The following is a 27,292-nucleotide window of genomic DNA, read 5'->3' as shown; positions in this document are numbered from 1 at the left end:
GCAATGGTGGACAATGGTTTATGTATATATATCTATATATACACAAACACACACACACACAGGTGAATGGGGCCTAGCAGAGAGGAGTGCATGGAATACTGCAATGGTGGACAATGGTTTATGTATATATATCTATATATACACAAACACACACACACACAGGTGAATGGGGCCTAGCAGAGAGGAGTGCTTGGAATACTGCAATGGTGGACATTGGTTATATGTATACACACACACATGGGGCCCACCCAAAAAAAACAGTGACATGGTCGGGTGCACGGTTGCCAAACCAGTGCTTTATACACACTATATACATTGGTGGCATCAGTGGGCATGCATAGAAGAGCATTGGGAGTGCAAACATACCAGGTTGTTGTTCTGGGAGATGAGACAAGAAGGAGAGTCCAACTGCTGCGCCAGCGCTGTTTGCTATGTGGAAAAACATGGCGCCGGGGGAGTGTTTAGGAAATGCCACTCAAATAGGCTGGATCAAACGACGGACGCACCGACGGACGGACGACGGAGGCGGCAAAAAACACTCACGATCTGCATACGATTGACGGTCGGTCGGCCTGGGATTGACGGATCCTACCTGCAGCACGTAGGACCAAAGATGCGACCAAACGAGCGGCGTGAACGCGCATTGGATCGGAATCGGATCAAATAAATGTCAAAAACACACGATAGTACATACAATCTGCATACAACCGGTCGGAATTGGATCTAAATTGACAGAATCGGGCCCTAGTCGTCCTGGTGTGTACCCAGCATTACCTATGCCTACAATTAAAAACTGTTTGCGCAGCATTGCAAAATAATCGAAGGAACACTTTTTGTTTAACAAGTATCACACTTTCAAAAGCAAAACCAGTTTTGTGTAGATTTGCTAATTTATTGAAATCAGAAACTGCTACTCCCACAAAATCTAGGTGTATAAAGTATCTGAAGTAAATATTGTGGGATATATTCTCTAAAAGATGAATAGTGTAAATGTTGCCATGTCTTAATGGAGTTGCTGCGGCTTTAAATGCAATTCTGCAGACTTTTATTTAATTTTTTTTGCTGAATCTGCATCTTAGTTGCAATGTGACTAGAGCACAAAGGAGACTACGGATTAATTTGATACGTGACACTTGTATATCTGGATTCAGTACTGAATCCCGGCGGTCGGGATCCCGGCGTTCAGAATCCCGACGCCGGAATCCCGACAGCCGAAATGCCGACAAGGGGGGGACGTGGATCGCCCTCCCTTGCGGGCTCGCTGCGCTCGGCACGCTAATTTATTCTCCCTCCAGGGGTGTCGTGGACACCCACGGAGGGAGAATGTGTCGGGATTTCGGCGGTCGGGATTCCGGCGTCGGGATTCTGAACGCCGGGATCCCGACCGCCGGGATTTTAACTGCATCCCGTATATCTTTGTGTGACTGAGTCTGCGTACGAAGCGCAACTGAAATTGACATGGAGAAAGCTGTGGCTGCATAGTAGCACTTAGTATACAGATTCAGAGACTCAGTCGCACACAGATGTGCAAGTGTTGTGTTTCCAATAAATCGGCACAATCTCTCGGTGTGTTTTAATTGTGTTGCGAATAAGATTATATTTCAGCAAAAACTCTGCTGATACTAGCAGAGTTTCGCAGGGCCCAGCGCAACAAGATTGGCTGTTTTGGTGTGACTGCAGCAATGATGTATGAGGGCATATCTGCACATTGATGTGGCTAATTTCAAAATCGTACATAGTGGTTTGCCAGATGTTCAACCAGATGTCTTCAGTTGTTCATTGTAATGAAGTGGTGTATCTATTCCAGGATTAAAAACACCTGTTGCATGCAGTTCACCTGCAGTTTGCTGTCAGAGAAAGTGCAGTGTTTACAGCAATAAGCCAGCACATGCCTGCCATGTTGCTTCTCCCAGCGCATGATCTGACCGTTTTCATTTTAGTCTTTTGTCTCTGAGAATTGAGACATCTGCAGAGGGAAATCTTTTTTTTTTTTTTGTTTAAATATATATATTTTCAGCAAGTGCATTAGCTAGATAGAATACTATGTACAATATCTTTAAACAAAACAAACAAAGCAGAACCTCAGATTTTTTTTCTATCTTTTTTAGTGGAATATGAGTGTCCCAGCTCTGACGGGGTCAGTAAGCTGCACCTGAAAAAACAGCTTGAGTGAGTCAGTTCAGTCTTAAAATATGTAATACAATAAACATTAGGAGCAAGGCCCAAAAATGGGGCAAGGATAAGGGTGCAATGTTCTGTGCAGAATCCATAGAGAGACTCTGCATGGAAGGTAGTGCAAGCTCATCAAAGCATTGGATAAGAGGAGGCTGGTATGAAGTGGGTCGTTTGTTGGGCATTGATGGACTGGAGCCATCAGTTGGCCTCTCACCCAAGTACAGGAGATGGCGTCCAATGTTGTCTTGCTCAATTTTGAAAAGTTCATATTCCGTGTGTGGCAGGCTTATACCTAACACATCACAGCCTCCTGTTGCTGTAATGTCCTGTTCCTCCCCTATGGCCCATAATTCAGCCACACCACAATTTCCAGGCGGAGAGGTGTTCAACATCTGCAAAATTTCCTGGCTTAATGGTTTAACCCATACTTTGCTTACTATGAACACAAGTTCTGTGCCTCCTTTAACATTCTTGGAGTTTACAACTTTAGTGTAGTGTCCTTTAGCGCAAAGTGTGAAAGTTGGCTGTTTACAGAGAGGGTCAGCATAGTGATAGTAGTACCCTTCCCACGTGTGGTTATCGTTATGGAATATCAGGTAGCGGGTGAGGAAGAGGACTGCTGGGCGCACTTCACACTGGCTGCTTACCCATTTGCCTTTAAGATGGCCTTGTGCCTGCAGAGTCTGAGGCAGGACCGGTGGTTGGTGTTCATCCGAGTTGTATATAATTCCACAGACACGACACGGATAGACATGGTGCTGTAAACAAAAGTGGAAGACAAATCTAAATGAGATCTCATTGTAAAAGTTGCCCAGACTTTTTAAATGTAATATATCTGCTAAAAATGCCAGGGACTGATCTTTTAGAATAAATAAATACAACTACAGCCAAGTCACGTAATTGAAGCTTAGTTAAATGTTGCACCCAAAAAATTTGATGTGAGCGATGCTGGTATTTTTAGCAGATATTTCGAGGCTCTCTCGCAGAAACCTTGGCACTCAAAGGGTAAATGACAATTTGACGTCCAGAGCTGATTAAAAAGTAGTACATCCTATTGGGTGGTAATTGATGGATTCGGTACTTGTGGGCTCGGTGGCTCGCCACGCTATCTAAAATCAACTCCATGCCAACATGGATAGTTGGGGTATGAACTATCCATGTTGGCATGGAGTTAAGTTAGTTTATTTTAGATAGTTTGCCGAGCGTAGAAACCGGAAGTAGCCATGCTGGCGTCGTGAAACTACACAAGTACCATGGATTCTAAAACAATGTGATCACTGAGCAAGTTTAAAATGTGATTCTCTTGTATATTCTAAAACTAGTTAAGGAGCCCATACACGGTCCGTTGTGGACCGGCTCCGTTCTGTACTATGCGATGTGCGCTCCCGCGCATCACATAGTACGGTACAAAAAGTATGTGCTGCACATACTTTTTGTACTAGGTACACATGGTATCGGATCGCAGTGCATGCACAAGGCATGCGATCCGATACGATGTGTACTTTAAAAGTAGCAAAACGGAGTGTGTATGGGATCCTTTACCAATGATTAGTTGGTTAGTACATTAAGGGAAAAAAAAAATATATATATATATATAGATTTTTTGTAAATTACAGGTAATCTGTATCAAGATGTACAGTAATCCAGTAATAGCCTTAAATATTTTTTTCAATTACTGCCTGGATGCTGCATTGATGGACCTTAAAAAGGGATATGCAGTCTTTTATTTATGTATATCATGCCTTAATTTGGACATACACTTTTCAGAATTAGGTTAGAATGAAAATATTGTGATGGATGAGAGCAAATAACAATTGTACATTTGCTCCTACATGCGGTAAAATGGACGATTTGGTTCAAGGCATTGGTGGGTGACCCAGTAAACAGAAACTGTTATGGGTCCTTGTGGACCGAGTTTCAGAACCACTGAGATAGTGTACAATCCAGTGGTTCCCAAACTGTGTGCTATGGCACCATGGGGTGTCTTGGAACACTTGCAGGGGTGCCCCGGGTCGGTAGTCCAGGACCAATGTATATTATTTATGGTTAATTTCCCAATAACAAACTTTTGGCCTGAGTATTTTGATACTCTGCGGTGCCGTAATTCGAAAAAGCTTGGGAACTACTGGTATAATCCATTCAGATATTTTCAGAGATATTGAATCTAGCATACTAAATGGCTGTCCCCACCATAAGGGTAAAAAAAACCAATGACACTACAACAGTGACTGAGATCACTAGGTGTTAGCCTTCTCCTGACCTGTTGGCCTCCTCAGTCTAGTACTTTGGTTAGTTAACCTAGTAATGCCCTGTAGAATGATGTATGTTGGGAGTAAGTGAATAAGGGACATCCAGGATCCCCTTCCAGTACTATGGGCTTGTAGTTCTACAGTGGCAGGGTTATACTGTACTTTTCCTAAGCCTGGTGTAGGTGATACTTACCAGGGCACTCTGTAGTGGTTGCTGGTATCCGTTCGGTCTGTAATGGATTCTTTCCGACATCTCTGTATGGATGTCTCCCAGAAACAGCTTTTCCACCAGTCCTCCCATCTGCTGAGAGTTATATTGTTTTTCCAGTCTAACCAGGCTTAGCTCATGCATAGTGAAGTTAATGGCAGCAGTACAGTCTCTATCTGCTTTGTCACTGAGAAGCTCATATACTCTTCCTGGTGCCCAAGTCCTGGCAGTGGATACAAAATCAGCACATGTCCTATTCATTTGTGCTCTAATGTTACTCATGGCCTCTTGGCTGTAAAACACAATTCCAACTTTGTGCAAGTGATAGTCTGCCTCTGTAGCTCCTCTCATTATCCATGAGGCTTGACGCAAGCGCAGTTTTCCCTTGATCACGAGAGAATAAGAAGGCTGATGGCATTGGGGATCTGTGTAGTAGAATTGGAGAGCTTTAAACAAACGATTAGGATAGAACATGTAGGATCTGGTAAGAAATTCCGGTCCAGGTCGGACTTCACATCTGAAAGTGGTAGAGTTAAAAATAAAACATGTTACAGCATCTGTACAACTATATGCTTTTTTCATTTTCATGCAGTCTTTATTATTCAAAGCAACAATTTAATAACCAAATTACCAAATTTCAGCTAAAACAGGGGTGGCCAAACCCATCCTCAAGATCTATCAGCGGTCCATGTTTTCCAAATCACCTAGCAGGTGCACAGCTGAAGTCATTACTAACTGTCACATTTTCAGACCTGCTGCATTCATTCCTACTATAGATCCACAGGTTTCCTAAAAAACATCAACTGTTGGTAGATCTTGAGGACAGGTTTGGCCACCCCTGAGCTAAAATGTCCACCCCGATAATAAGTTAGAATCAGTTTCAATAAATGGATGTTTTACCAGAAGAGCAGGCAACTCTAATAATATCTACATGTCACTTTAATATAGTTTATAGTCTAGCACAAGTGCAGTAGTGAACTCTCCAGTTTCCTGATCGACATAACCGCTCTTTTTCCTCAGCATTATATAGTGTTCATAGTGATCTCAAGCTGCATTCACCATGTAGTGACCACATCAGTCAAAACACCATTAATGTATATAAAACAGGGAGTGCATAAACTTTAGTGTGTTTTGGGGCAATTCTGTTTAGTTAGAGACTGTTCAATTTATCAAGATAAAATTAGACCAAGAGGGGCTTTCTCATTGATAAGACTAGAAGAATAGGACATACTCCATCATTGTAATAGTTATTTTGGCAGTGTAATTAACCACTTGAGTGGTATGCCCGGAAGTTTTCCGGGATCAGCTGCGCTGCTGCAGCGGGCTGTCCCGGAAAATTTCTGGGCATACCACTATGTGGTAGGCGAGTACCACTGGCACACTACCTTTAGGGGTCCACCCCCCCCCCTGTCCTGTCGCCCCCGCCCCCACCCCCTCCACTCTGGCAATCGTACGCCGGAGATCTCCGCAATTCACCATTACAGCAGTGACGTAGGCGGCAGGCTCAGGGATGTTCGGGGCGGCTCGGAGGTCAGGCGCCCGAGTCCTCCCGAGCTGCCGCAAACATCCCCGAGCTCCGGCGTACTAACGCCGGAACGGAGGTGAGGGGGGCTGGGGGCCAATGTTATGTGGTTTTGCTGGGGCAGGACACACCTGCCCTGGTAGGTTTGTCTTGCCCCAGCAAAACCCACCACTCAAGGGGTTAAACATGGTCTTCAGGTGCCAGTCAATATTGAATCATGTTATCATCTTTAAGGTTAATCCTGAATCAATCCTTAATCACAACACAGAATCATATTTATGATGGATCCTCCTTAAGCTTCTTCCCTGGGTAAAATGGCTGCACAATGCAGATTATTGAATTCCATGAGGGGAAAGGTCTGGTGAACAAGATATAGCTGGAAGGCGGTCCTGCAGCTGTAATAGGGGTTCCTAAAGTGGTAGTAGGCTGGACTTTGAGATGACACATTCATTCATCATGTGCATTTCCAGAAACAAAGTAGGCTCATCTCCATTTTCTGAGACCATTTCTAAAAACAGGAACGTGGGGATGTGCCCAGCTTTCATACAGTCATGTGCAGGAAAACTCGAAAATGACTGCAGGGGCCACACTTACACTTTTGAAAAATGACCTCTATAGGTTTTATGCAGCTCTCTTACCCTGTTGAAATCCAATGACCTTCTATGTTGGGTGGCAAGATTGTAGAAATACGGGCTCCATCCTGCAGGTGGCGCAGTTGGTATTGACACTGAGGTTCCCAATTCATTTTACCAGAACCAAGGAACTTGTCAGAAGGGACTGGAACATCCCACAGCTTGTCCCCATGTACCAGGGCTGCAAAAAATATGTAAAGCACATGCCGTGAACTGCATCTATAATATCTGAAAGCTATTTGTACCATTTTGGGTCAGTTACACTGAAAAGTGAACAAGAAGATAAATAAATCTGAACAGCAGATATATTCTATAGATAATTAATCATGTATTCAGACATAGCTCTAGTACAGGGATGATATTTACTGATATAGATATGTAATTGGGTTTCTCCCTAGATGTACTTCCGCTTGCTGTGCACCGTTCACTTTTTTTCTTGGAAATCACATGTGCATTATTTCCAACTGGGTTGGCCAAACTGGTCCTCATGATCTACCAAAAGTTCACGTTTTCTAGACCACCTAACTGGTGCACAGGTGTAGTTATTACTAGCTCACATTTTGAAACATTGGCCATTCATTCCTGACCAACACATTTTACAGATCCACAGGTGGGCTGGAAAACATCAACTGTTGCTAGATCTCGAAGACCGGTTTGGCCAACCCTGATTTAAAAAAACCGATGTTGCCAGGTTAGAGATTACGGGCCGTATGCATATAGTCTAGTGTGTACCTGTGATAATATGCTCCCACAGGTTGTCTGCATGTGCTGCACACCCAATGGGTGAATCCTGGCAACGATGACATGCAGGTGAATGTTGCTGCTAATTATATATCACACAATCTATCATTCAGGGTATGTGGCAAAACTACTATATTGTTATATCGGTCATGCGATTGTGACATTTTAGCTCCGCCCCCTCCTCTGAGACCCGCGGATTGCGGCATTTAAATGCAGAGGTTGGGGGAAGACGGCCGCGATCGGGGGCGCAATGGGGGATTTTCGGGAGACTCCCGGCCATTCCGGGAGGGCAGGCAACCCTGATCTAGGCAAGTATGTCACTATTCAGACCCAGCACGTAATATTCCATTATATACAGTTCTATTTAATTCACAGAGGTAAGCTGAATTGAGGTATATACATTAGCAACATATATATACATCCATAAGGCATAAAACATCCATTAGGCTCCTGAGAGGGGTTGCAAGGTGAGCATGGACAGAACTTGAGGAACATACAGAGGGTCTTGGACATGATGAGAAGTGCACCACCCCACCTTACTACTCTGTTCTTACTGAGGTTGGTGGGGTGTTAGTGACTGACACACTTCCTGTTGTTTTCTGTTCATTTCTGTCTTTTCATTTTCACCAACTTCCTATATTTCCCAGTAATAAATATTGAAAGAAGGGATGTTTACCGAAACAAGCAAAATGAATGATGTGGGGCGATTCCACACCCACTCTTTAGGGCAGCACCAGCCCCTATTACTGTGTGCCATTGCTACTCAATAGAAACCAGTGTAACTCAGTAATGCTAGCTCCGTGCTGGCATCATCATTGCCTCTCCTCTCTGCATGCATGGATTTATTGGATTTTTTTATTCCAAGGCACACAGATTGGAAATAGAGTAACTGGAATAACTCATCTGTCTTAATATTTTGTAAGCAGATGTGAGGTTTTACCATACAGACTTGTGGGACAAAATACATAGATGTACGCTGCCATTAGTCTCTTGCTGAGAGTGTGGAGTAATGGAAGAGTGAAAGCACTGCATGACATTACTTTATGGCCCAAAGAAATCTTCTTGTGCTCTCATTTACTTTCTAATACAGTACATGACTGAGACAGGATGGCACACTGTTAAACCAGCCAGAGACACCCTAATCCTCTCTGAGTCTCCATGAAAACAGCACTGCTCTGTCACACAGAGGCAGGAAGCTTGCAAACAGCAACTCTCAGAATGTTAACCTTTTCATTACACTGACCTTTCATTTACTTTCATTAATTTGGTTACCATATACAGAACATTATATTTTGATATATTCTTATATTATTTGTTTATTAAGGAAAGCGAACACCTGGATTCTATTGTCGACAATGGTCCTGATTCAGAGGTGACTGTATTAGGACAGCCGCTGCCTCTGATTCAGAGGTGACCGTATTAGGGCAGCCGCTGCCTCTGATTCGGAGGTGACCGTATTAGGACAGCCGCTGCCTCTGATTCAGAGGTGACCGTATTAGGACAGCCGCTGCCTCTGATTCAGAGGTGACCGTATTAGGACAGCCGCTGCCTCTGATTCAGAGGTGACCATATTAGGACAGCCGCTGCCTCTGATTCAGAGGTAAAATGCTTCAAAAAGTTATAAAGTGGAGAGTGAAAAATCACCAGCCAATTAACTCCTACCTGCCATGTTAGATTATGTGTTTGAAAAATGACAGTTGGGAGTTGATTGGCTGGTCTTTTTGAAGCTCAGTACATCTGGCCCTCTGTATTTTATAGATGTAAATATTTTAGGATAAAAATATATAACTTCTAATACTATGTGTAAAAATCAATAATTTAATTATTATGACTAATTTCTAAGATCTATAATTGGCTCCAACATTTCCTTGTGTTTTGTAAGATAGATATCTCTATGCAGGGGACAGTTCTTTGGCTGCAGTTTTCTATGAATGTGTTCTTATGGCCTTTAACAGCTTTTGAAAAAACACATAATAACTTTGGATTGTTATTATCTAGTTATCTTAAAACATTCCCAACGTTGAACCTCCTTCATTGACGCATATTATTGGAATGACTTTCAAATTTTCACACTTTTTGATCTAACTCACACAGAGATTATCAGTGTTTTACTACGCACATTTAGCCAGACATGTGTGGGAGCCAGCACACTTCCCATTGCTGTCCCTTGACACTGATTAAGCCAAACAGAACAATGAAATCCAAATATGGTTGGAGCAAATACCAATCCATAGAAAATGTAAGTATTAAAATCTCTTACTAAACTATGCTATAACCGCTTTCATGTCATATAATATTATTTATGAAAATTATAAAAATACTGTGTACTGTTTAGAGTGAAATATTGGTCATTCATTCTTTCATATCTATTTTAGTAGCTTACAAAGTGTAGTATTTATACATTTTTGTTTATATTGTCTTAGCATATGTTTTAGATGATATCAAGATAATGTGCTCTAAATGGTGCCACCACACCACAGTCAACATATATTTTGAAGAACTGTTTTGGTGCCTTGTGCCAGAAAGGGAACTGAAAACAGGGGCAGTGTGCTCCAAACGCGAGCCGCCAAAATGTAGGGGGTGGCTTCATGCAGAAGGGGGCTTGTCCGTATATTAGTACTAATTCACATTACACCACACATGACATCGCTGTGTGCCACTTGTACACATTCCACTGCTGCTGCACACAGGGTAACACCACATTGCCCTGGCACACACAGTGTTGCACCACACTGCACCAACAAACACACAGGGTTACAGTACAGGATACAGCGTTGGTCAGATACAGTATGGATCAGATACATTGTTGGTTACAGTGTGGGCCGGGTGCAGTGCGGAATAGAGTGTGTTGGATACAGTGCAGGTTGGATACGGTGAGGATTGGATACAGTGTGGGAAACAGTGGGTTGGATACAGTGCGGGAAACAGTGGGTTGGATACTGTGAGGGTTGGATATAGTGTAGATTATATATAGGTTGGGATACAGTGCGGAATATAGAGCAGACTGGATACAGTGTGGGATATAATCACAGCTGACCCTGTCAGCAATACAGGTGTGCTGGTGATGTACACAGTTTGAGGGAAATGGCGGTTTCAGCATTGCAGGGTGGTAGTTGTGTCAGCAGTGCAGGAGTGCCAGCGGTATCCTCAGTGCCGGTGGTGGCTGTGTCGGCAGTGCAAGTATACCAGCAGCGCAGGTGCAGTCGACAGCTTGGGGGTGACGGTGCAGTCCTAAGTGCAAGGGGGGGAAGGTAGTGCAATCTTATGTGCTATCCTGCTGCTGCCACCTACTGCGGGGAGAGCAGCGCACAGTAGCAGTAGAGCAGCAGCACCAGCAAGAAAAAAGGCTTCTGTGGTGGTGGGTGGGCATGAGATTTCAAAAGTCCCATTGAAATCAATGGGAAACCACTGATTGGCTGAGAGCCATGACAAACATCTCTCAGCCACTTAGCGACTGCCCATTGATTTCAATCGACTGTTGAAATCTCCTGCCCAACTGCCAATGCCGCATGCCTCTTTCCTGCCGCTCCTACTGTAGTTTCAAATTGCAATTGCTCCAAGGTGTCAAAGCATTTCCATAATAGCTTGTTTTCTAGATATACTTGTACATTGTCTTCATGGTCATTCATATCAGCTTTTCTGTGCAACAACAATACAAAACCCACCCATATTTATAGGCATTTATAGAAATTAAAAGTATAAAGAAATGAATGCTTTACATATGCATTTCAAATAAATTCAAGTTATAAATAAATTATATTGTTTATTTAATAAAGGAAACACATTGAACTAGTTTTCCTGATAACATTGTAGGTTTAGCTTTATAAGGAATTGCCCTTCACATGTTTGTTATCACCTTATTTCTGGATTTATCATCTGACTCAATTCATGGCTGAGCTGATAATCCACACACGCAGTTTCCTTGTCGCGCCTGGATAAAAAACAGATTGTGTGTATGTGTTTTGTTTCTGTAATAGAGTTAGATCTTATGCTTTTGCTGTCACCATCGTACCAACAGAGGTTCACAACTTACCTCATATATTTCTGTACAGATGTTTGTAATACTGTGGATTCTAGTGCAAGAAATGAAACATATGTACGTATCTTTTTGCCTTATACAGTATATAATACTACCACCATTGGGTGTACACTTGTCTAGGTCTACAGTCACTAGGTCGACTGACAGGAGGTCGCCACAAGCTTAAGATTAACATGGACATGGTCAACTTGAATAAGGTTGACTTGAGTTTTTCACGTTTTATTTTTTTTAAAAGGTGTTTTTTCATACTTTACTATCCAAATTGGCATAGAGTGAGAATTTAATAATGTGCCAAGCACAATGAGGCACCGTGACCAAAGCAAGTGCAGCGAGCCATGAAAGGGGAAGTGGTACACTTATAAGATGTCCATGTCTATATAGGTCAACATAGACAAAAAAATAGGAAAACTCATGTTGACCTTATTCATGTTGACCTTCTGTCAATGACCTCTGAAAAAGCTACAGACAGTAGCGAAACGCGTCAGGGTTTACAGCATCAGGACTCTAGGACTGACCTTTCACATCAGCTGCCATCACTTCAGCCCGACCCCGCTCCCCCCTCCATGTTGGTGAAATGATCACAGGACCCACTGCGGCCTTCGACAGGACCCTAAGCTATTGGGACATCCTCAGGAGATTGTATCCATTTATCATCACCCAGAGGACTCTTCCCTGATCTTGCATCATTTCACACACCCTCTGCTCCTCCAGCGGTAACTGGGGGCACTGCATCACCAGAGAGGACTTGGGGAATATGTGAGGGTCCTTTTGCTTTAAATGTTCCTCCAGCGGGATCAGATTGGGAACCGTAGAATTACAGAGGATTCACCATTTTCTTGAAACTTCACCCATCACCTCCTGGCAGCTGAATTGGTAAAGTGCACTTACCTCTTAATCTATGACTTATCCTAGAGCCATATGACAAACTAAGGCTTGCAAATTCTTCATACGAATGAGGCTATTTATCATTGTATGTATTGTGTGTATATGTCAATTAAATTGTGTTATATATTTATTATAAATCAATTTTATTGAACACTTGGTTTCTTTTATTCATTGTGGTTGTAGCGCTGCTTCTTTTGTGTTTTCCTCTGTCAATGTCCACCTAGCCAAGTCGTACCTGGCTTTTATTACTTGAAATTAGATAAGATTGAATGAAAATCATAAATCACACATTTGTTTCTCCACAGTGAATACTGAGTAAACCTTAGGAAAAAACTTTAATCAGTGTAATACATTTTAGAAATCTAAATTGTGATTTCAAAGGGAATTATGTGAAAATATGCTTTCATAAAGTGTTCATCCATCCTCTGTCAGGAGCCTTGGTGGTGGGTGGCTCACAGCAGGTAGCTGCTGTCATCTTTCTCTCAGTTCTGCCTGCTCATTGCTAAGCAATTAGGATGACACTACCAGGTTTCTTGGCAGTCACATGATCACAATTCTATCAATCTTAATTGGAGGTCTTGTACCTAATGCTGGGTACACACCAGGACGACTAGGGCCCGATCCCCTCAATCTAGATCCAATTCCGACCAATTGGATGTAGATTGTGTGGTGATTGGGCCCTTTTCTGTCCTGGTGTGGACCGACACCGATCCGATGCGCGGCCCCGCGGGTCGGTCGGTCGTTATTGAGATCCTACCTGCTGCAGGTAGGATCTCAATGACGACCATACAGCCGGGTGCGGGTCGCCATTGGATCGGACCCGCTCACGGTGCACATCGTGAGCGGGTCGTGCCCCCCGCGTCACCGTGAGCGGGTCGGATGAGACACTGACGACCCGCTCACGATGTGCATCGTGAGCGGGTCGTCCTGGTGTGTACCCTACATAAGAACCACACTGCCAGAGATACTGTTCTCATTCTTACCAGTTACTGTAAGCTGTGCAAACATTCTTTAAAAATTACTGATAGATTTTTGCCTTACCTGCTTTCAGCTACCTATAATGTTATTTGTCTACATTTATTGATATAAGCTTACTTGCTGCCTGGCCAAAAGAGTTGCTTGTCTGACTTGATAGAACTTGTCTATTTGCCTGGCTTAACCTTTGACCTGTTTAGTTAGCGGAACTTATGGGTTGTGAGCCCAGGTGCAAAGATATATTTTGGACCCCTCTCCTCCAGCCCAGTCGAAGTTTACAATATGCAGCACGGCAGTGGGTGATGGGGAAAGTAAGAGGGTAGCAGGGGGAGGCAGGGTGTGACAGAGAAAAACATTGGGTGGCAGGAAGAGGGTGACCGGGCAGCAGTGGGCCTCCTGACCACCTTATCTTTTAATCTCCAGACAAAATAAGGTGGTCTAGACCAGAGGAAACTGCTTGGCAAGATTTCAGACAAGCTTTATGTTAAGAGCCTGTCTTGCAAGCTCCTGATTTTTTTTTTTTAACAGTTTTTCTTGCAGACAGATTCCTCTGGGACAGGATTGAGGGCAGTCCTTTCACCAGGCGGTAGATAGAGAGGAGAAACCGATCCTCTACTTTAGCCAAAATTTACTGCCCAGAAAATGCAAGAACTCGACTGTAGAGCAGGAGCGCTTGGCAATTAAGTGGCCAGTTGTGTCCCTAAAATATTATTTGTTGGAATGAGAGTTTTTGTTGGTCACAGATCATGCTCCCTTGCAATGGATGCACATGAACAAAGAGGTGAATGCTCGTGTGATCCGTTGGTTTTTGGCCCTACAGTGGTTTAAGTTTGAGGTGCGGCATCATCCAGGGGATCAGCACCTCAATGTGGATGCCCTTTACAGGAAGTTTGTAGGTTCCGATCCTCCAAGCAACCCTATAGTGAAGCTCGGGGAGGAGGAAGAGGACGAGGTGGGCAACTTATGGAAGTTATGGAGGGCTGTGTACCCGAGCGGATGACACAACTAGAGGTGGGGGAGACAGAGAGCTCACCAGAAAATTTGTTAGCTTCACCGGGGTGGTTGAAGCTAAAGGGGGAGGAGTGTGGAAGGGACAACATCTATACAGATGAAAGTAACGTGGAAGATCCAGTCCAGGTTTTAGAACAGCAGCAGCAAGAAAATTAATGTGATCAAAGTTGGAATGATTAAGCAGCACCTGTGGCTTCCTAATAAAAGTGTTTCCAGGGCAGAGGGTCATTGCTCTTGATGGTGGAATAGCTGCACAACTGATAGGCTGGTGTGTGGGCTATGGTAGGGACCACTGGAGCTTTTTGAAGAGCTTGTACTATGCTGCGACACCTGTATGCTGCAATGCTGTTACCATTCTTGCTGTGTACCTGTAATGCTGTGACCTGCTCCAAAATAAAGACTTCATCTTGATCCATTGAATGTGATTCCTTGTCACAATATATATATATATATATATATATATATATATATATGATATATATTGACATATGATTATATATATATGACTATCAGCATCAAGTTCATGCTGTTCATTCGAATGATAATTATATGCAAATGTATGTTGCACTATGACATTTTGTAAATTGGAAGTTTTAGTATAGTGACAAATCTTTAAAGCTTTAAACCATAAGGCCACTTGAATTTCACACCATGTACGCTATCACAGGTAGTGACATATTATAATTGTGTTTTAGAGAGGATTGACGGACAAACCTCTTTTACATATCGCCCTGTTTGGCCCATTTCACACTGGAGTTGGTATGTACCTTCCCCGTTATACCTCTTAAATAAGAAATCCTATGAGCTCATCTTCTGAAGATGCTACTGTGATATGTACAGATTTTAAAGTCTTTATGGTTCAAGACTACTGAGGAACCATACAGATAGTGGTAGATGCTCAATTAGTTCAGTACCATTACCCAGGTGCATGAGGGAGGGGTTAACTACTACTGAGGAACCAGCTTAATCGTTTGCTTTTTAATTTGAAGCATCTTCTTTCGGTATGTATACCACTATATAGAACCACATCATAGATTGGTTATGATCGTCTTGACCGATACATTAAGGCCAATTCTTGTTTTCACCACCTAGAGTCTATTTCGCCCCTGATGAAGTCCAAGTGACGAAACGCGTCGGGTTATTATGACGAATTAAATCATTGACTCCATATGAATGACCAAACGAAGCAATACTGCAATCTGTTTTATTTATTGATGTTTTAATAAATTGTAAATTCTTGTGATACTCAAACAAGAGCTTTATTACCATCTATACTAAAGGTGGTGGTGGTATTACTTAAAGAAGGCGCACTCTATATATTCTTGTTGTCTATGCTGTTCTTCTTCCCCCACTAACAGGGGGGACTTATAGAGTTGCAGCCTACAAATACCTTCTATAGCGCAGTGAAATTGTTATCTTCCATATATATATATATATATAAATTTTTATATATATATATATATCTATATATATATATAGATATATATATATAGATATATATATATATATGATATATATTGACATGGCAATAATATAAACATTCTGCGTGTTGACATAGCAATTCTACAGTGTTATGGTGCCCACACGTATAGATATCAGATCCAATGCGATAGCTATCCAATTTTCTTTGAAATCCAGAACACCCCTCATCATGGTAACACACAGAAGGATTGATTCAACAATCAGAGAGTTTATTCAATTGTTCAGTGTGGCCATGATCAGGGGTGTTCGGGGTCTGCGGCACAGCCCGCCTCCGCCACACCTCCACCACTGGCAGACTGAGAGAAAGGCCAGCGGTGAGCAGGACATTTCAGATGAATAGAACTCTCAGGGGTTGCGGAGATGCAGTGCGGCAGGGACTTGCCGGGACATGGCCACATCGTTTGTCATGCCTACACATTTTAACGATGTGGCTATGTTTCTGCATGATGGGTCTTTCATCTTTCTGCCTGATGAAGGCTCGATGAATGACCTGTGGGCACCAACATCAGATGGTCATCAAGCCCGCACACAGTAACTTTTTAAATGATTGATCATTCCGATTGGTCGGAAATGGCCATATCGTTTTTAAAAAAATTACATTGTGTAGGCACCTTTAGAGTCCTAACTGCAACCATACCCTGGGCAAGATGTACTAAGCCTTAAAAAGTGTTAAAATAGAGAGTGATATACCACCAATCAATCAGCTCCTGTCAATTTCAAACACAGCCTGTGGCATGGCAGTTAGGAGCTAATTGGCCTGCACTTATAACTCTACATTTTATATCTGGCCCCCTATCGCTAAACCTAACCGTAACCACCACCTAGTGCTAAACCTATCCCACACCTAAACAGTAACATGAGCAGGTATTGACAGTCATTAGTACAGAAAAAAAGGGGGAATGAGCAGCGCTACTAACTGAATAACAAAAAAACTGATTGGTAGATCTATTACAAGGTTTTTATTAGATTACTAAAATGACATACTAAGCCAGTAATAAAACAATCTATGATGCAATAAAAGATGGGAGAGTTAAAAACTCCAAAAGATCTCACCAAACCGACAATAGGTTGTGGAATGACCAGGAGAGTCCCGATTTTAAAGGTCCATGTGGAACAATGAGATTCCCCAATTGAGCAATATAGAGGGACGACAAGATGGATCATCCAGGAGTGGCCTAAAGATGGCCCAAATTACCAGCTCCAACCGCTGACTTTGACAAAGCGGGATGATGTCCTCAACCTCTAGCTTCCATGGAAAGTGTGTTTGTTTGTATCCAAAATGGAGATTTGGAGGGGAGTCCAGATGGAAGTATTCGGGTCTGCAATCCCACGGTCCTTAGTTGTATGAGAGTAGTTGGGGATGGTGAGTTCCTGACGGTTATCGCTACTCCAGGTAGCTTTATCAAAGGTTTATCATTGACAGTCATTAGGTCGACACAAATAAAACTGACATGCATTGGGTCGGACACTGAATGTCAACATGGCATAGGTTGATATGGTTGGAAGGTCAACACAAGCATTAGGTTGACAATGGCTCGGTCGACAGTCAAAAGGTCATCATGGGCTTTTAGCAAGATACTGCTTCTGGTTCTTTCCTTATATGTCTAATATTTTGAGTGAAAAAGACACATAGGCCCTGGTGCACCAATCGCCTATCTTTAATGTCTCCTCCTTTAGGAGGTTATTCTGATCGTAGCGGCCAAACGTGCGTACGTTCGCTATTAACGTACGCTATCCGTACGCGGCCGTTGGGGTTAAGTCCACCCACAAATCAGCCGCATACGTACGGGCAGAAACAACGTCGAAGGGGAGTGGCGTACAATTGAGCGTACGCCAACGTACACGGACGGACCAGCCCTTACACTCCGACAACTGGCGTACAATTGAGCGTACACCACCGTTTACGGACGTCTCTCGTCCGTCTTCCCACCGACTTCTTGCGGCTATCTGAGCGTACGCCAGCTTGCACGGACGGGTCCCTATTGTTTTCAATAGAAAAGTCAGCTTATGTCACCGCTCGTGAGAGTGAGCGTACGTCCGTGTACGCTGACATACCCTTCACATATATGGACCTGCAAATCTTGCCTTTCAACTATAATTATGAAAATTAATTAATTGATTGAATTAATTAATGTGCAAAATAGTGGCCATGGGCTTAAAACATTGCTGAAACATCCTTTGTAGGTGTTAGATGTGGTTTATGTTATTGTATCATAAATACAAAACCTATGTTTGTATTAGAGTGAACACGTTGACACATGTCGACTTGTGTAGATTGAGTGTGCTACTGTGTAAAGTCTATGAAAGCACGTAGTGAATGTGTCTAACTGTTTAACAAATACCTACCTTAGCATATATAAGCAGGTCTTAAAAAGATTCTTACCTTAAATTAAACAAACCTTTAAATGTAGAGAAGTGTAGAAAGATAAGCTTCCAATGTGTTTGCGTGCTGTGTGTGGCTTGCAGGTAGTGAAATCATGGTTTGGACTTAATAGACTGCAGCATTGGTTATTACATTCAGGTGTATGTGTTTGAGTAGTAATCAGCGTAAATTAGCAAACCCAGGCGCACGCTGGCATGCGGTATCTGTAGGGGTGGTCTGAGGTGGCGGTTGGCGGCCGCCTGTTTTGTGTCCGAAATGAACGGTGCTTTAGTCGATCGTGCGGTAGTAGCACCGTTCATTTTTGGTGCACACCCCCGTGTACGCCCATGTTTACACCCATTTTCCCTCATTATTTCGGCCGCTCCCCTCAACACGCCCCTATGCCGCCCCCAATGCCCGTACTCTCGCGTACAGGTTTTTTCGCACGGAGAGACCCGTCCGTAAGCGTTGTGGAGTGTTCGCGCCTGCGCATTAGCGAATGTACGCATGCGCAGATCATGAAAAACCCCGGAACGTACGCGTACGGCCCGGCCGCACCAACCAGAATAAGGCCCTTAATGTCTCCTCCCTGGCAGAAGTCCAGAGCGGAGACATTGCATGCATCTTCGGAGGGGTGGGGCCAGGCTCTCAATCTCTATCCCTCCTCTAAAAAAAATGTATGATTCGCAGATCCATGAGTAGTGGGCAGGGCTAAATGGCAAATATTGTCATCTGTATATGGAGAGCACAGTATTTAGAACAGTACTGAAGTTATGAAACCTAAATCCGCTATACACTTCTTACAGCTGTCTGATGTATAGATAGTTGTATTAAGCTTCTGTACTGATACCACATACCACATCAGGTTATTTATCAATTTAACTGGTTTAAGAGCAGGGATTGAGTTATTTGCAGTGATAGTATGAGACCTTCTGGTTTATGTTACAAATATGAAAAAAAAGCCCACATTGTGGTGTACAGTTCTAGTAAAATGGACACAAATAGAAATTACTCTCCGGCAGAACGTGATCTCATATCCCAAAACTAAAACATTATTATCCACAGAATGGGGTCATAAGATCATCGCCAGATGAAGCTTAGCGTCTTCCTTCCCATGGAATTTATTGAAAACATAACAGTTTTGAGCTTACAAAAACAGTTAAGTCTGGCCCCACAGGGCCCTTCTGAACTCTGTCTTTTTTTAATTTTCCTTTTAATTTGGACAAGATTTGTAGTTTTGGGATTGTGTAAAGCTGTTCAAGCAAGCTAAAAGCATCTCTTTAGATGTTTGAACTGTATTAATGGAGGTCTAGACTAAATTCAGCAAAGGATTATGGGGGAGATGTACTAAGCCTTGGGGAGTGATAACATGGAGACAGACAATGTACAAGCCAATTAGCTTGTAAAGTCCATGTTCAGTGGTGCACCCAGGGGGGGGGGGGGGTTTCTAAATACACAGAAATCCTGGGTTCAGAGATGGCGGTACCCTTGTCTCAGTCTCTAAAACACCTGCGGGCTACCTGTGATCAGAGCAGCCTACCTGTTTCTCTCTGCTTAGCTGTCAGCACCTCCGTGTTAGTCTACAGAAGCGCCGACTGCTCAACCAGCCATTTGCTGGGCAGCGTTCCATGATCACAGGCAACAGGTAGCTCTCCCAGGGGGGAACAGGAAAGATGGAGTCTCTGCACCACCCAGCCGCCCGTCACCAAGGGTCCACAGCTACACACACAAAGGACAAACTGCAATGCGTATGCATGTAGGGGAGGTGTGTATGCTAACTGTATATTTTGAAGTATGTTGTGTGTGTGTATTATATGTTTGTGTGCGTGAATAATGGGCGTAATGGGCTGTAATTGTACAGTGCTTGAAAAAGGTATGTCCATGATGTAAAATCTACCAAGTCTATATTATTAGTCAGAATGTATACTGTAAAACAGAACAGAATCAAAGTTAAGACATCAGTAGACCACCAGGGACCGAATGTCGGCAGCTCATCATGTCAATATATCAATCATATAGAAAAATGTAATGACAACATAACTGTTGACCAATTGTATCCAAACCATCCTGAAAACATTTCTGTTTAAGCAGTGCTTCATAACCAGGTTTATCGCTATTTTCATTCCTAGATGAGAAAGAAGGTTACATGTGCTGCATTACAGGGGGGGTTTTGTTTCATTTAAAACAAACCTAATAGTGAATGAGTTATAAAACCAATATATCAATATACCTTCCTTCTGTTTATGATTTGGTTGTGGATAACTGTATATAGGTGTATAGGTGTCCATAGACTACTGTGATTTCTTGCAGCAGTATATGGCCAACCGATCCCCCTTAAGCCACCCGGGTCTTTTGACATGTGATGTATCGCATGCGACCCCATTCCATACCGCCGGGAAAAGATCAGAGTCGGAGGTCGGACGTGCAAGCAGGTCCGACCTCCGATCCGATGCGCACAGGGTCAGATTTCAAACGCATGCAATTTTGGATTATTTCTTGTCCCTATCCGTTGGAATAAGGTGAAATCGGCCCAAATCGCATCAGTATATAGGGGCCTAAAGTGTGCCTTACATAACCCTTGTAATGCCCCTGACTCAGCATATGGACATTAATATGGTCTTTTACTTGCGGCTTTTGAGAGGTTATTTTGTTGATGCATAGCTGTAATGTTAAATTGGAGCTAGAACTATTAGTTTATGAGACTCACTCAGTAAGGAAATGTTTTAAGTTGGCAGGTCTGATGACCCAACAGTCATGAGACCACAGAAATGATTGGTGCGTTTAAATTCTGTAAATATAGATACATTCACAGAATTAGTATCCCAAGTATCACATGTCCGGTAGCAAAATTAAGACATGCTCTGGGAAAATTCTAATGCATGGGCCTCAGGACAACGATGGTCGCGGTCTAGCAAAACCCCTAAAATAACAAAAGTTTGATTTAGAGAAGAGGACACAGACAGGAATTGCAAAACACTAACCATGTGGAGAACATTATTCTAAAGATGATGATACAGTGAAATGTATAGAATGTTGCCATTTCAAGACTTTATTTAAACATAAATATGATTATCCAAAATGTTGATGATAGATTTTCAGAAAAAGCTTCTATTACATATCCTTGCAGTTTTACAGAGTTTGTGGTCAAGACCACATTGGCATAAGTTCGTGTACAAAAACAGGTCATGGTTACATTCTGGAAGAGATATGGAAAAGAAATATAATTGTATTAAAGGAGAAGCGCTCTTTATTAATTAGAACATAAATGGAGTTTGATATGATGCTCTGTGGTAGGGGCTAAGCCCAATTTCCCCATCCCAGGGTCAGAGCACTAGCCATACATGTGGCAGCAGTATCCTCACTCTATATTGGCACTACTGTATCAATCAGCAGGAATTCTAATCTGTAGTCCAGGGGTGTAACCAAAACTTTGTGGGCCCTACAGCAAGATATTGAAGGGGCCGCTATGCCAATGATTCTTGAGACATGTCTCTGCAGAAGTTATTCATTTTATGACACATAACAGTGTCTGAGCTAATTTTGTGAGGGATAAAATTACTGTAATCATGGTGACTGTGTGAAGGGGTGGGGCTAAATTACCTGAATCATGTAATTTAGTCCCACACCCTACCAATGGACAAGTGATTTGCAGGCATTTTCCCATCTTGTGGGCGGGGCCTAATTATGTGACACTCCTGCTCCACCCCCAAAGGGGGCCTGCATCCCCTCCTCTCCCCAGAGAAGAGACTAAAAGTAGGGGAGCCCTGGGCAAGCACTAAGAATTATGAACATAGTGGCATGACACATTTCTGTGAGGTCGCATCCCCCTCACCAAGGGCCTTATTCTAGTTAACTCTTAGGGGCAAATTCCTTTTTAGCTGGACAAAACCATGTGCACTACAGGGGGGCAGATGTAACAGGTGCAGATAGAATTAGATTTGGTGAGTTATTTTGTTTCTGTGCAGGGAAAATACTGTCTGCTTTATTTTTACACTGCAATATAGATCTCACTTTGAAGAAAAACCCCACCCAAATCTAATTCTCTCTGCACATGTTACATCTGCCCCCCTGCAGTGCACATGGTTCTGTCCAGCTAAGAAGGAATTTGCCTCTAAGAGTGAACTAGAATAAGGCCCCAAATGTGTATCCATCTTTCATTAAGAATTTCTGGAATGACTCATGTAATGAATTGTTCGTTTTTGATACGCTGCGTTATCTAAAACTGAATTTATATTGAAAAGTTCAAATTAATGTTTACATATTACACTGAATGTGTTTTCTTTATAACTGACATGTGGAAAACATACAGAAAAGTCATAATTTATAAAACCATTTGTTGTGAGAAGATAACCGAAAGTGATCGATGAAGGTTCATGGAGACACTTTGAAGTTTATTTTACCATTGTGCTCACTAATAAAAAAAAAGCAGTTAGAAAAATGGGAGGACAAAATTTATATTGGAAAAGGCTACAGGATCAAAGATGAACACGTGAGTATTCGAAGTGGAAGAAAACAAAATAACAAAGACAAAGAATTTATGGAATATAGTAGAGTAAGAGCTGCAAAATTACTTTTAATGACAATGACATTTATTTAATGACCAGTGCTTTTATTGATACATTATTATGTGCAGGGGGTGTAACTAGGGCCCTTATTCTAGATAATTTGCAAACTAGGGCCCTTATTCTGGTTGACTGGCAAGTCCACCAAATGTTGCCCACCCCCCTCCCGTGTCGTGTTTCCCCTCACGCATGCAAATGAATGGTTTGCATAAACATCCATTCGCAGCTTGCGTGTTGGGATGAAATCATTCAATGGTCACCGATCATCGAATGATTTCTACATCGCTTGCAGATCTGAGACATCTCCCTGGTGTCTTCCATCTATGAGCGCTCTGTGCAGGAAGCGGGCAGCCAGATGACATCCACCGACGTCAGCTGCCTGCCCCCGCATCACAGGCATATTTACATGGGAATGCCCATGAAACGCCATGCTAGGTGCTCACTGCTAGGTGCGAACGGGATGGAGAACTATCAGATTGCCCTGCCCGCTCACGCCAATCGTCTCAGGGGAGCGATTCAACCACAATATGAATTTAAGATTGGAGGCAAATTCTCAAGGTGGGCCTCGTATTAGATTTTTATAAATGCTTCAGCTGGGTACATATTAAACGATATTTGTACCCAGCAGAGTACATACACACTTGCTGACGCTGTGTGCAATGAGTGGGGACAGGGCCCATGCTGCGAATTGCTTCTGGTAGAAATATCCTCTGTCATCCTGCATACACAGCCAGTGGAGGACATAGCTAATGACCCGCGGAAGCGCACATCGTTAACGATATAGTGCGCATACACTAGACAATATGAACCAATATAGCGTTAACTACATCATCGTGCAGTGTGTACGTACCTTTAAATCGACATGCTTTATCATATCCCAATCATGTATATTAGAAATGCGCTTGGCAGCGTAGTAAGATAGTGTCAAAGCTTTGTAAGTGTATTGGCTCCACTTACCCAGCTGCTAGTCATTCTCCAGGTCCCATACACTAGGGCATGGACCATCCGATTCCGCTGAGCCACCCGGGACCTTCCCGGGTGCCAGGATTGCATGCGATACATCGCATGCAGTCCTTTCACATGCGTTGTATCACATATGACCCTGTTCCCTCCGCCGGGAGGGGGGCCAAGTCTGAGGTCAGACGGGCAGCAGGTCTGAACTCTGGCTCAGGTCCTATGCACACGGGACCACACATCAGACCCAACATCAAACGCATCCAATTTGGACCGATTTCTTAGCGGGATCGGGTGAAATTGGTGCTAAAGTATGGACACCTTCAGTGGTAGCTACTAGGGCAGACCACACACAGCATTGGGAGAGGGGAGGGGGGTTTAAACATACCATTAATGTTACATGTAATATATGTGAAGACTGGTTGACCCATGGGATCGGCAGTGCTGTGTTCCAGAGACCCAGCTGCACTCAGAAGCAGCACTCAGCTTTTGTTCTCCTTCCTGTATAAATTTGCCTCCAGACTCTCATTGGCTAGTTACACAGAAGTGTGGGGGTGGGCTTATACAGGAAGAAGCTGAGTGCTGCTGGGTCCCGAGCGCAGCGGAGGCTTTGATACATAAAGCGCTGAGCATCTCCTGGCCAGTGTATCATTTTAACTTGTATTCTTGTACTGAATAGTAACATAATAGTACAATGTACACCAATGAGACTGCAGTGAGGTCAATGGCTGGAGAGGCATTGGTTAGCAGCATCAGAGCCAGTTTTATATACACACACACAAATGCACACACACACACACACACACACACACACTATTTAGTGGTGAGTTTTGACTGTTAAACTGTGTGCGTATGTATATATATATATATATATATATACTGTATATATATATATATATATATATACATACAACAAGATTTCCCATGCGCAACGTCCACTATTAGGTAGGTCTGTAGTGAGGATAAATGCCTTTTTCTGCAATGTAGTGCAGCCTCTTCTCCTGGGGTCCACTGTCTCCAGCAACTAGGGGCAATTTCATATAGAAGAGAATGGAGGAGGCGCACACAATGAGCATATATATTCCAACACTTTACTAAAAAATAATAAGCTCACATACCTGTAAGTTTTAAAAGATGCACGTCATCACTTCACCAATGTCGATGTGACGGTGACCGGCTTCCGTGCAGGGTCTCTCGATATACCGTTCAGCGGCTTCCACCACCAGACAGCAACACGATGTTCCCCACGGCTTCACACACAGACCCGGCTAGACTTCCAGCATCACTGCTAGCACGCCGTCAACGCGTTTCGTCACGTCAGGATGAAGTCCTGACGTGACAAAACACGTTGACGGCATGCTCCAAACGAAGTCCTGACGTGACGAAACGCGTTGACGGCGTGCTCCTGACGAAGTCCTGATGTGACGAAACGCGTTGACGGCGTGCTAGCAGTGACGCTGGAAGTCTAGCCGGGTCTGTGTGTGAAGCCGTGGGGAACATCGTGTTGCTGTCTGGTGGTGGAAGCCGCTGAACGGTATATTGAGAGACCCTGCACGGAAGCCAGTCACCGTGACAGCGACATTGGTGAAGTGATGACGTGCATCTTTTAAAACTTACATGTTTGTGAGCTTATTATTTTTTAGTAAAGTGTTGGAATATATATGCTCATTGTGTGCGCCTCCTCCATTCTCTTATATATATATATATATATATATATATACACGGTGATACCTCACTCTGATGGCCTCCGAGCCTTATGATCCAAACTGGATGAACGATCTGTACTCACACCTCCAACTGACTTCCTGGTTGAACTGGCTGATACCATCCTGCATTGCAACCACTTTACCTACCAGAAACAATACTATATCCAAGTATCTGGCACCGCAATGGGGTCGAACCTGGCACCCTCATATGCAGGCCTGTATATGCTCGACTACGAGAATGAACACATCTTACCTCCATATCGCGAACAGATCAGATTCTACAGGAGATTTATAGATGACGTCTTCCTGCTATGGGCGGGCACCCCAGATAAATTCTCCGACATGGTCAAATCTCTGAACTCCAAAGACCACCCCATAAAATTTACACACCTCATCGATGGTGAATCGATAAACTTTCTCGACATCAAGGTTCAAATAATTGATGGCAGGTTACAAACAAGTCTTTACCGCAAGGATACAGACCGAAACACGCTTCTCCACACCTCAAGCCAGCATCCACCAGCTCTAAAAGAACACCTCCCGATTTCGCAATACATGCGAGTCATGCGGAACAATACAGACGTCACCAACATGGAACCCCAACTGAATGAAATGACCGAGAGATTCAAGCAACGAGGATACTCAGGAACTACACTCGACCGATGCCTGACCAAGGCCAGGAAAAATATGAGCGAACCCCGAATGACCACACAGACGCCCAAACCCAAAAGAATGGTCTTTGTAAATAAATATGACCATGCCTCTGCTACAATTCAACAAAGCCTCAGAAAGCACTGGCCTATTGTAGCCTCAGACCACACCCTTAAGATGCATAACTATGGCCCCCCCATGGTGGCCTTCAAGAAGGGACCAAACCTGAAGGAGCTCCTCATGCGCCCTACTATGAGCCCCCAGACTGACACCAATACCACTTGGCTATACTCAAAAAGACCGGGCTGCTTTCGGTGCACCGGCTGCACAACCTGCAACAGTCTCACACCAGGCCCAACCTTCCCACATCCCCAAACCGGTCGACCAATAAAAATTAAATACCGTCTACACTGTAACATGGACCATGTAATTTACCTTTTAAACTGTCCTTGCGGTCTAGCCTACGTAGGCATGACAACCAGAAAATTCCGGGAGAGAATGGCGAATCATCGCAACTCCATCAGGGCCGCACTTGAACTCAAGAAAGCCGAACTACCTATCCCACGCCACTTTCTGTCTGCAGGACACCAGAACTCAAGTTTACGCTGCCGTATCATTGACTGGGTACCCCCACCCCCCCGTGGAGGAGACCGGGGCTTGATCCTGAGAAAATTGGAAAGCAGGTGGATCCACAGGTTGGACACCTTAGCTCCCAAGGGACTCAATGAGAACAATCCCCTTTCCATATTCTTGAGATGAACAATACCCGAACTTACCTGTACCTGAGCAGTCTTTATCAAAAAGTCTATGCACATGCTTTTTCCTTCTTTTTTTGCTTTTCTGTTGTTTTTTACATACTTTGTTTTTTTGTATTTTGTTTCACTGCAGTCTCTGCACGGAGTGTCCCCCCCTTATTGTGTTCGAACAAGTGATACAATATTAGGACTTATAGCCTACCCATCTAAAAAATGAAAAAATATAAAAATAGAAATATAGCAATAAATAAAGAACGCAACACTCCATTATTATAAATTAGAAAGTACCTAACGCACCCTTACTCTGATTTCAACTTAGACACCCCCCATTATTTATCCCAAGCACCCAATAACACTTATCATCACCCAGTGGTTTCATAAAT

The 27,292-nt window shown here is 43.3% G+C and overlaps 1 protein-coding gene across 1 annotated transcript in view; it reads right to left on the bottom strand.

Moving 5' to 3' along the window:
* Window positions 1-1,376: 1,376 nt before the first annotated feature.
* Window positions 1,377-27,292, bottom strand: part of APCDD1L (APC down-regulated 1 like) — a 42,361-nt gene continuing 16,445 nt past the window's right edge. The window contains exons 2-4 of the mRNA XM_083146865.1: window positions 6,793-6,967; window positions 4,618-5,149; window positions 1,377-2,933 (exon numbers count right to left, since the gene is read on the bottom strand). Coding sequence (XP_083002991.1) covers window positions 2,175-2,933; window positions 4,618-5,149; window positions 6,793-6,967 — 1,466 coding nt within the window. The 3' untranslated portion in view covers window positions 1,377-2,174. The remainder of the gene's footprint in view (window positions 2,934-4,617; window positions 5,150-6,792; window positions 6,968-27,292) is intronic.

Source organism: Crinia signifera, chromosome 6, assembly GCF_055691185.1.
Source record: "Crinia signifera chromosome 6, ASM5569118v1, whole genome shotgun sequence".
Lineage (NCBI taxonomy): Eukaryota > Metazoa > Chordata > Amphibia > Anura > Myobatrachidae > Crinia > Crinia signifera.
The sequence above is the reverse complement of the archived record's forward strand: the minus strand, read 5'-3'. Positions and strand labels throughout refer to the sequence as shown.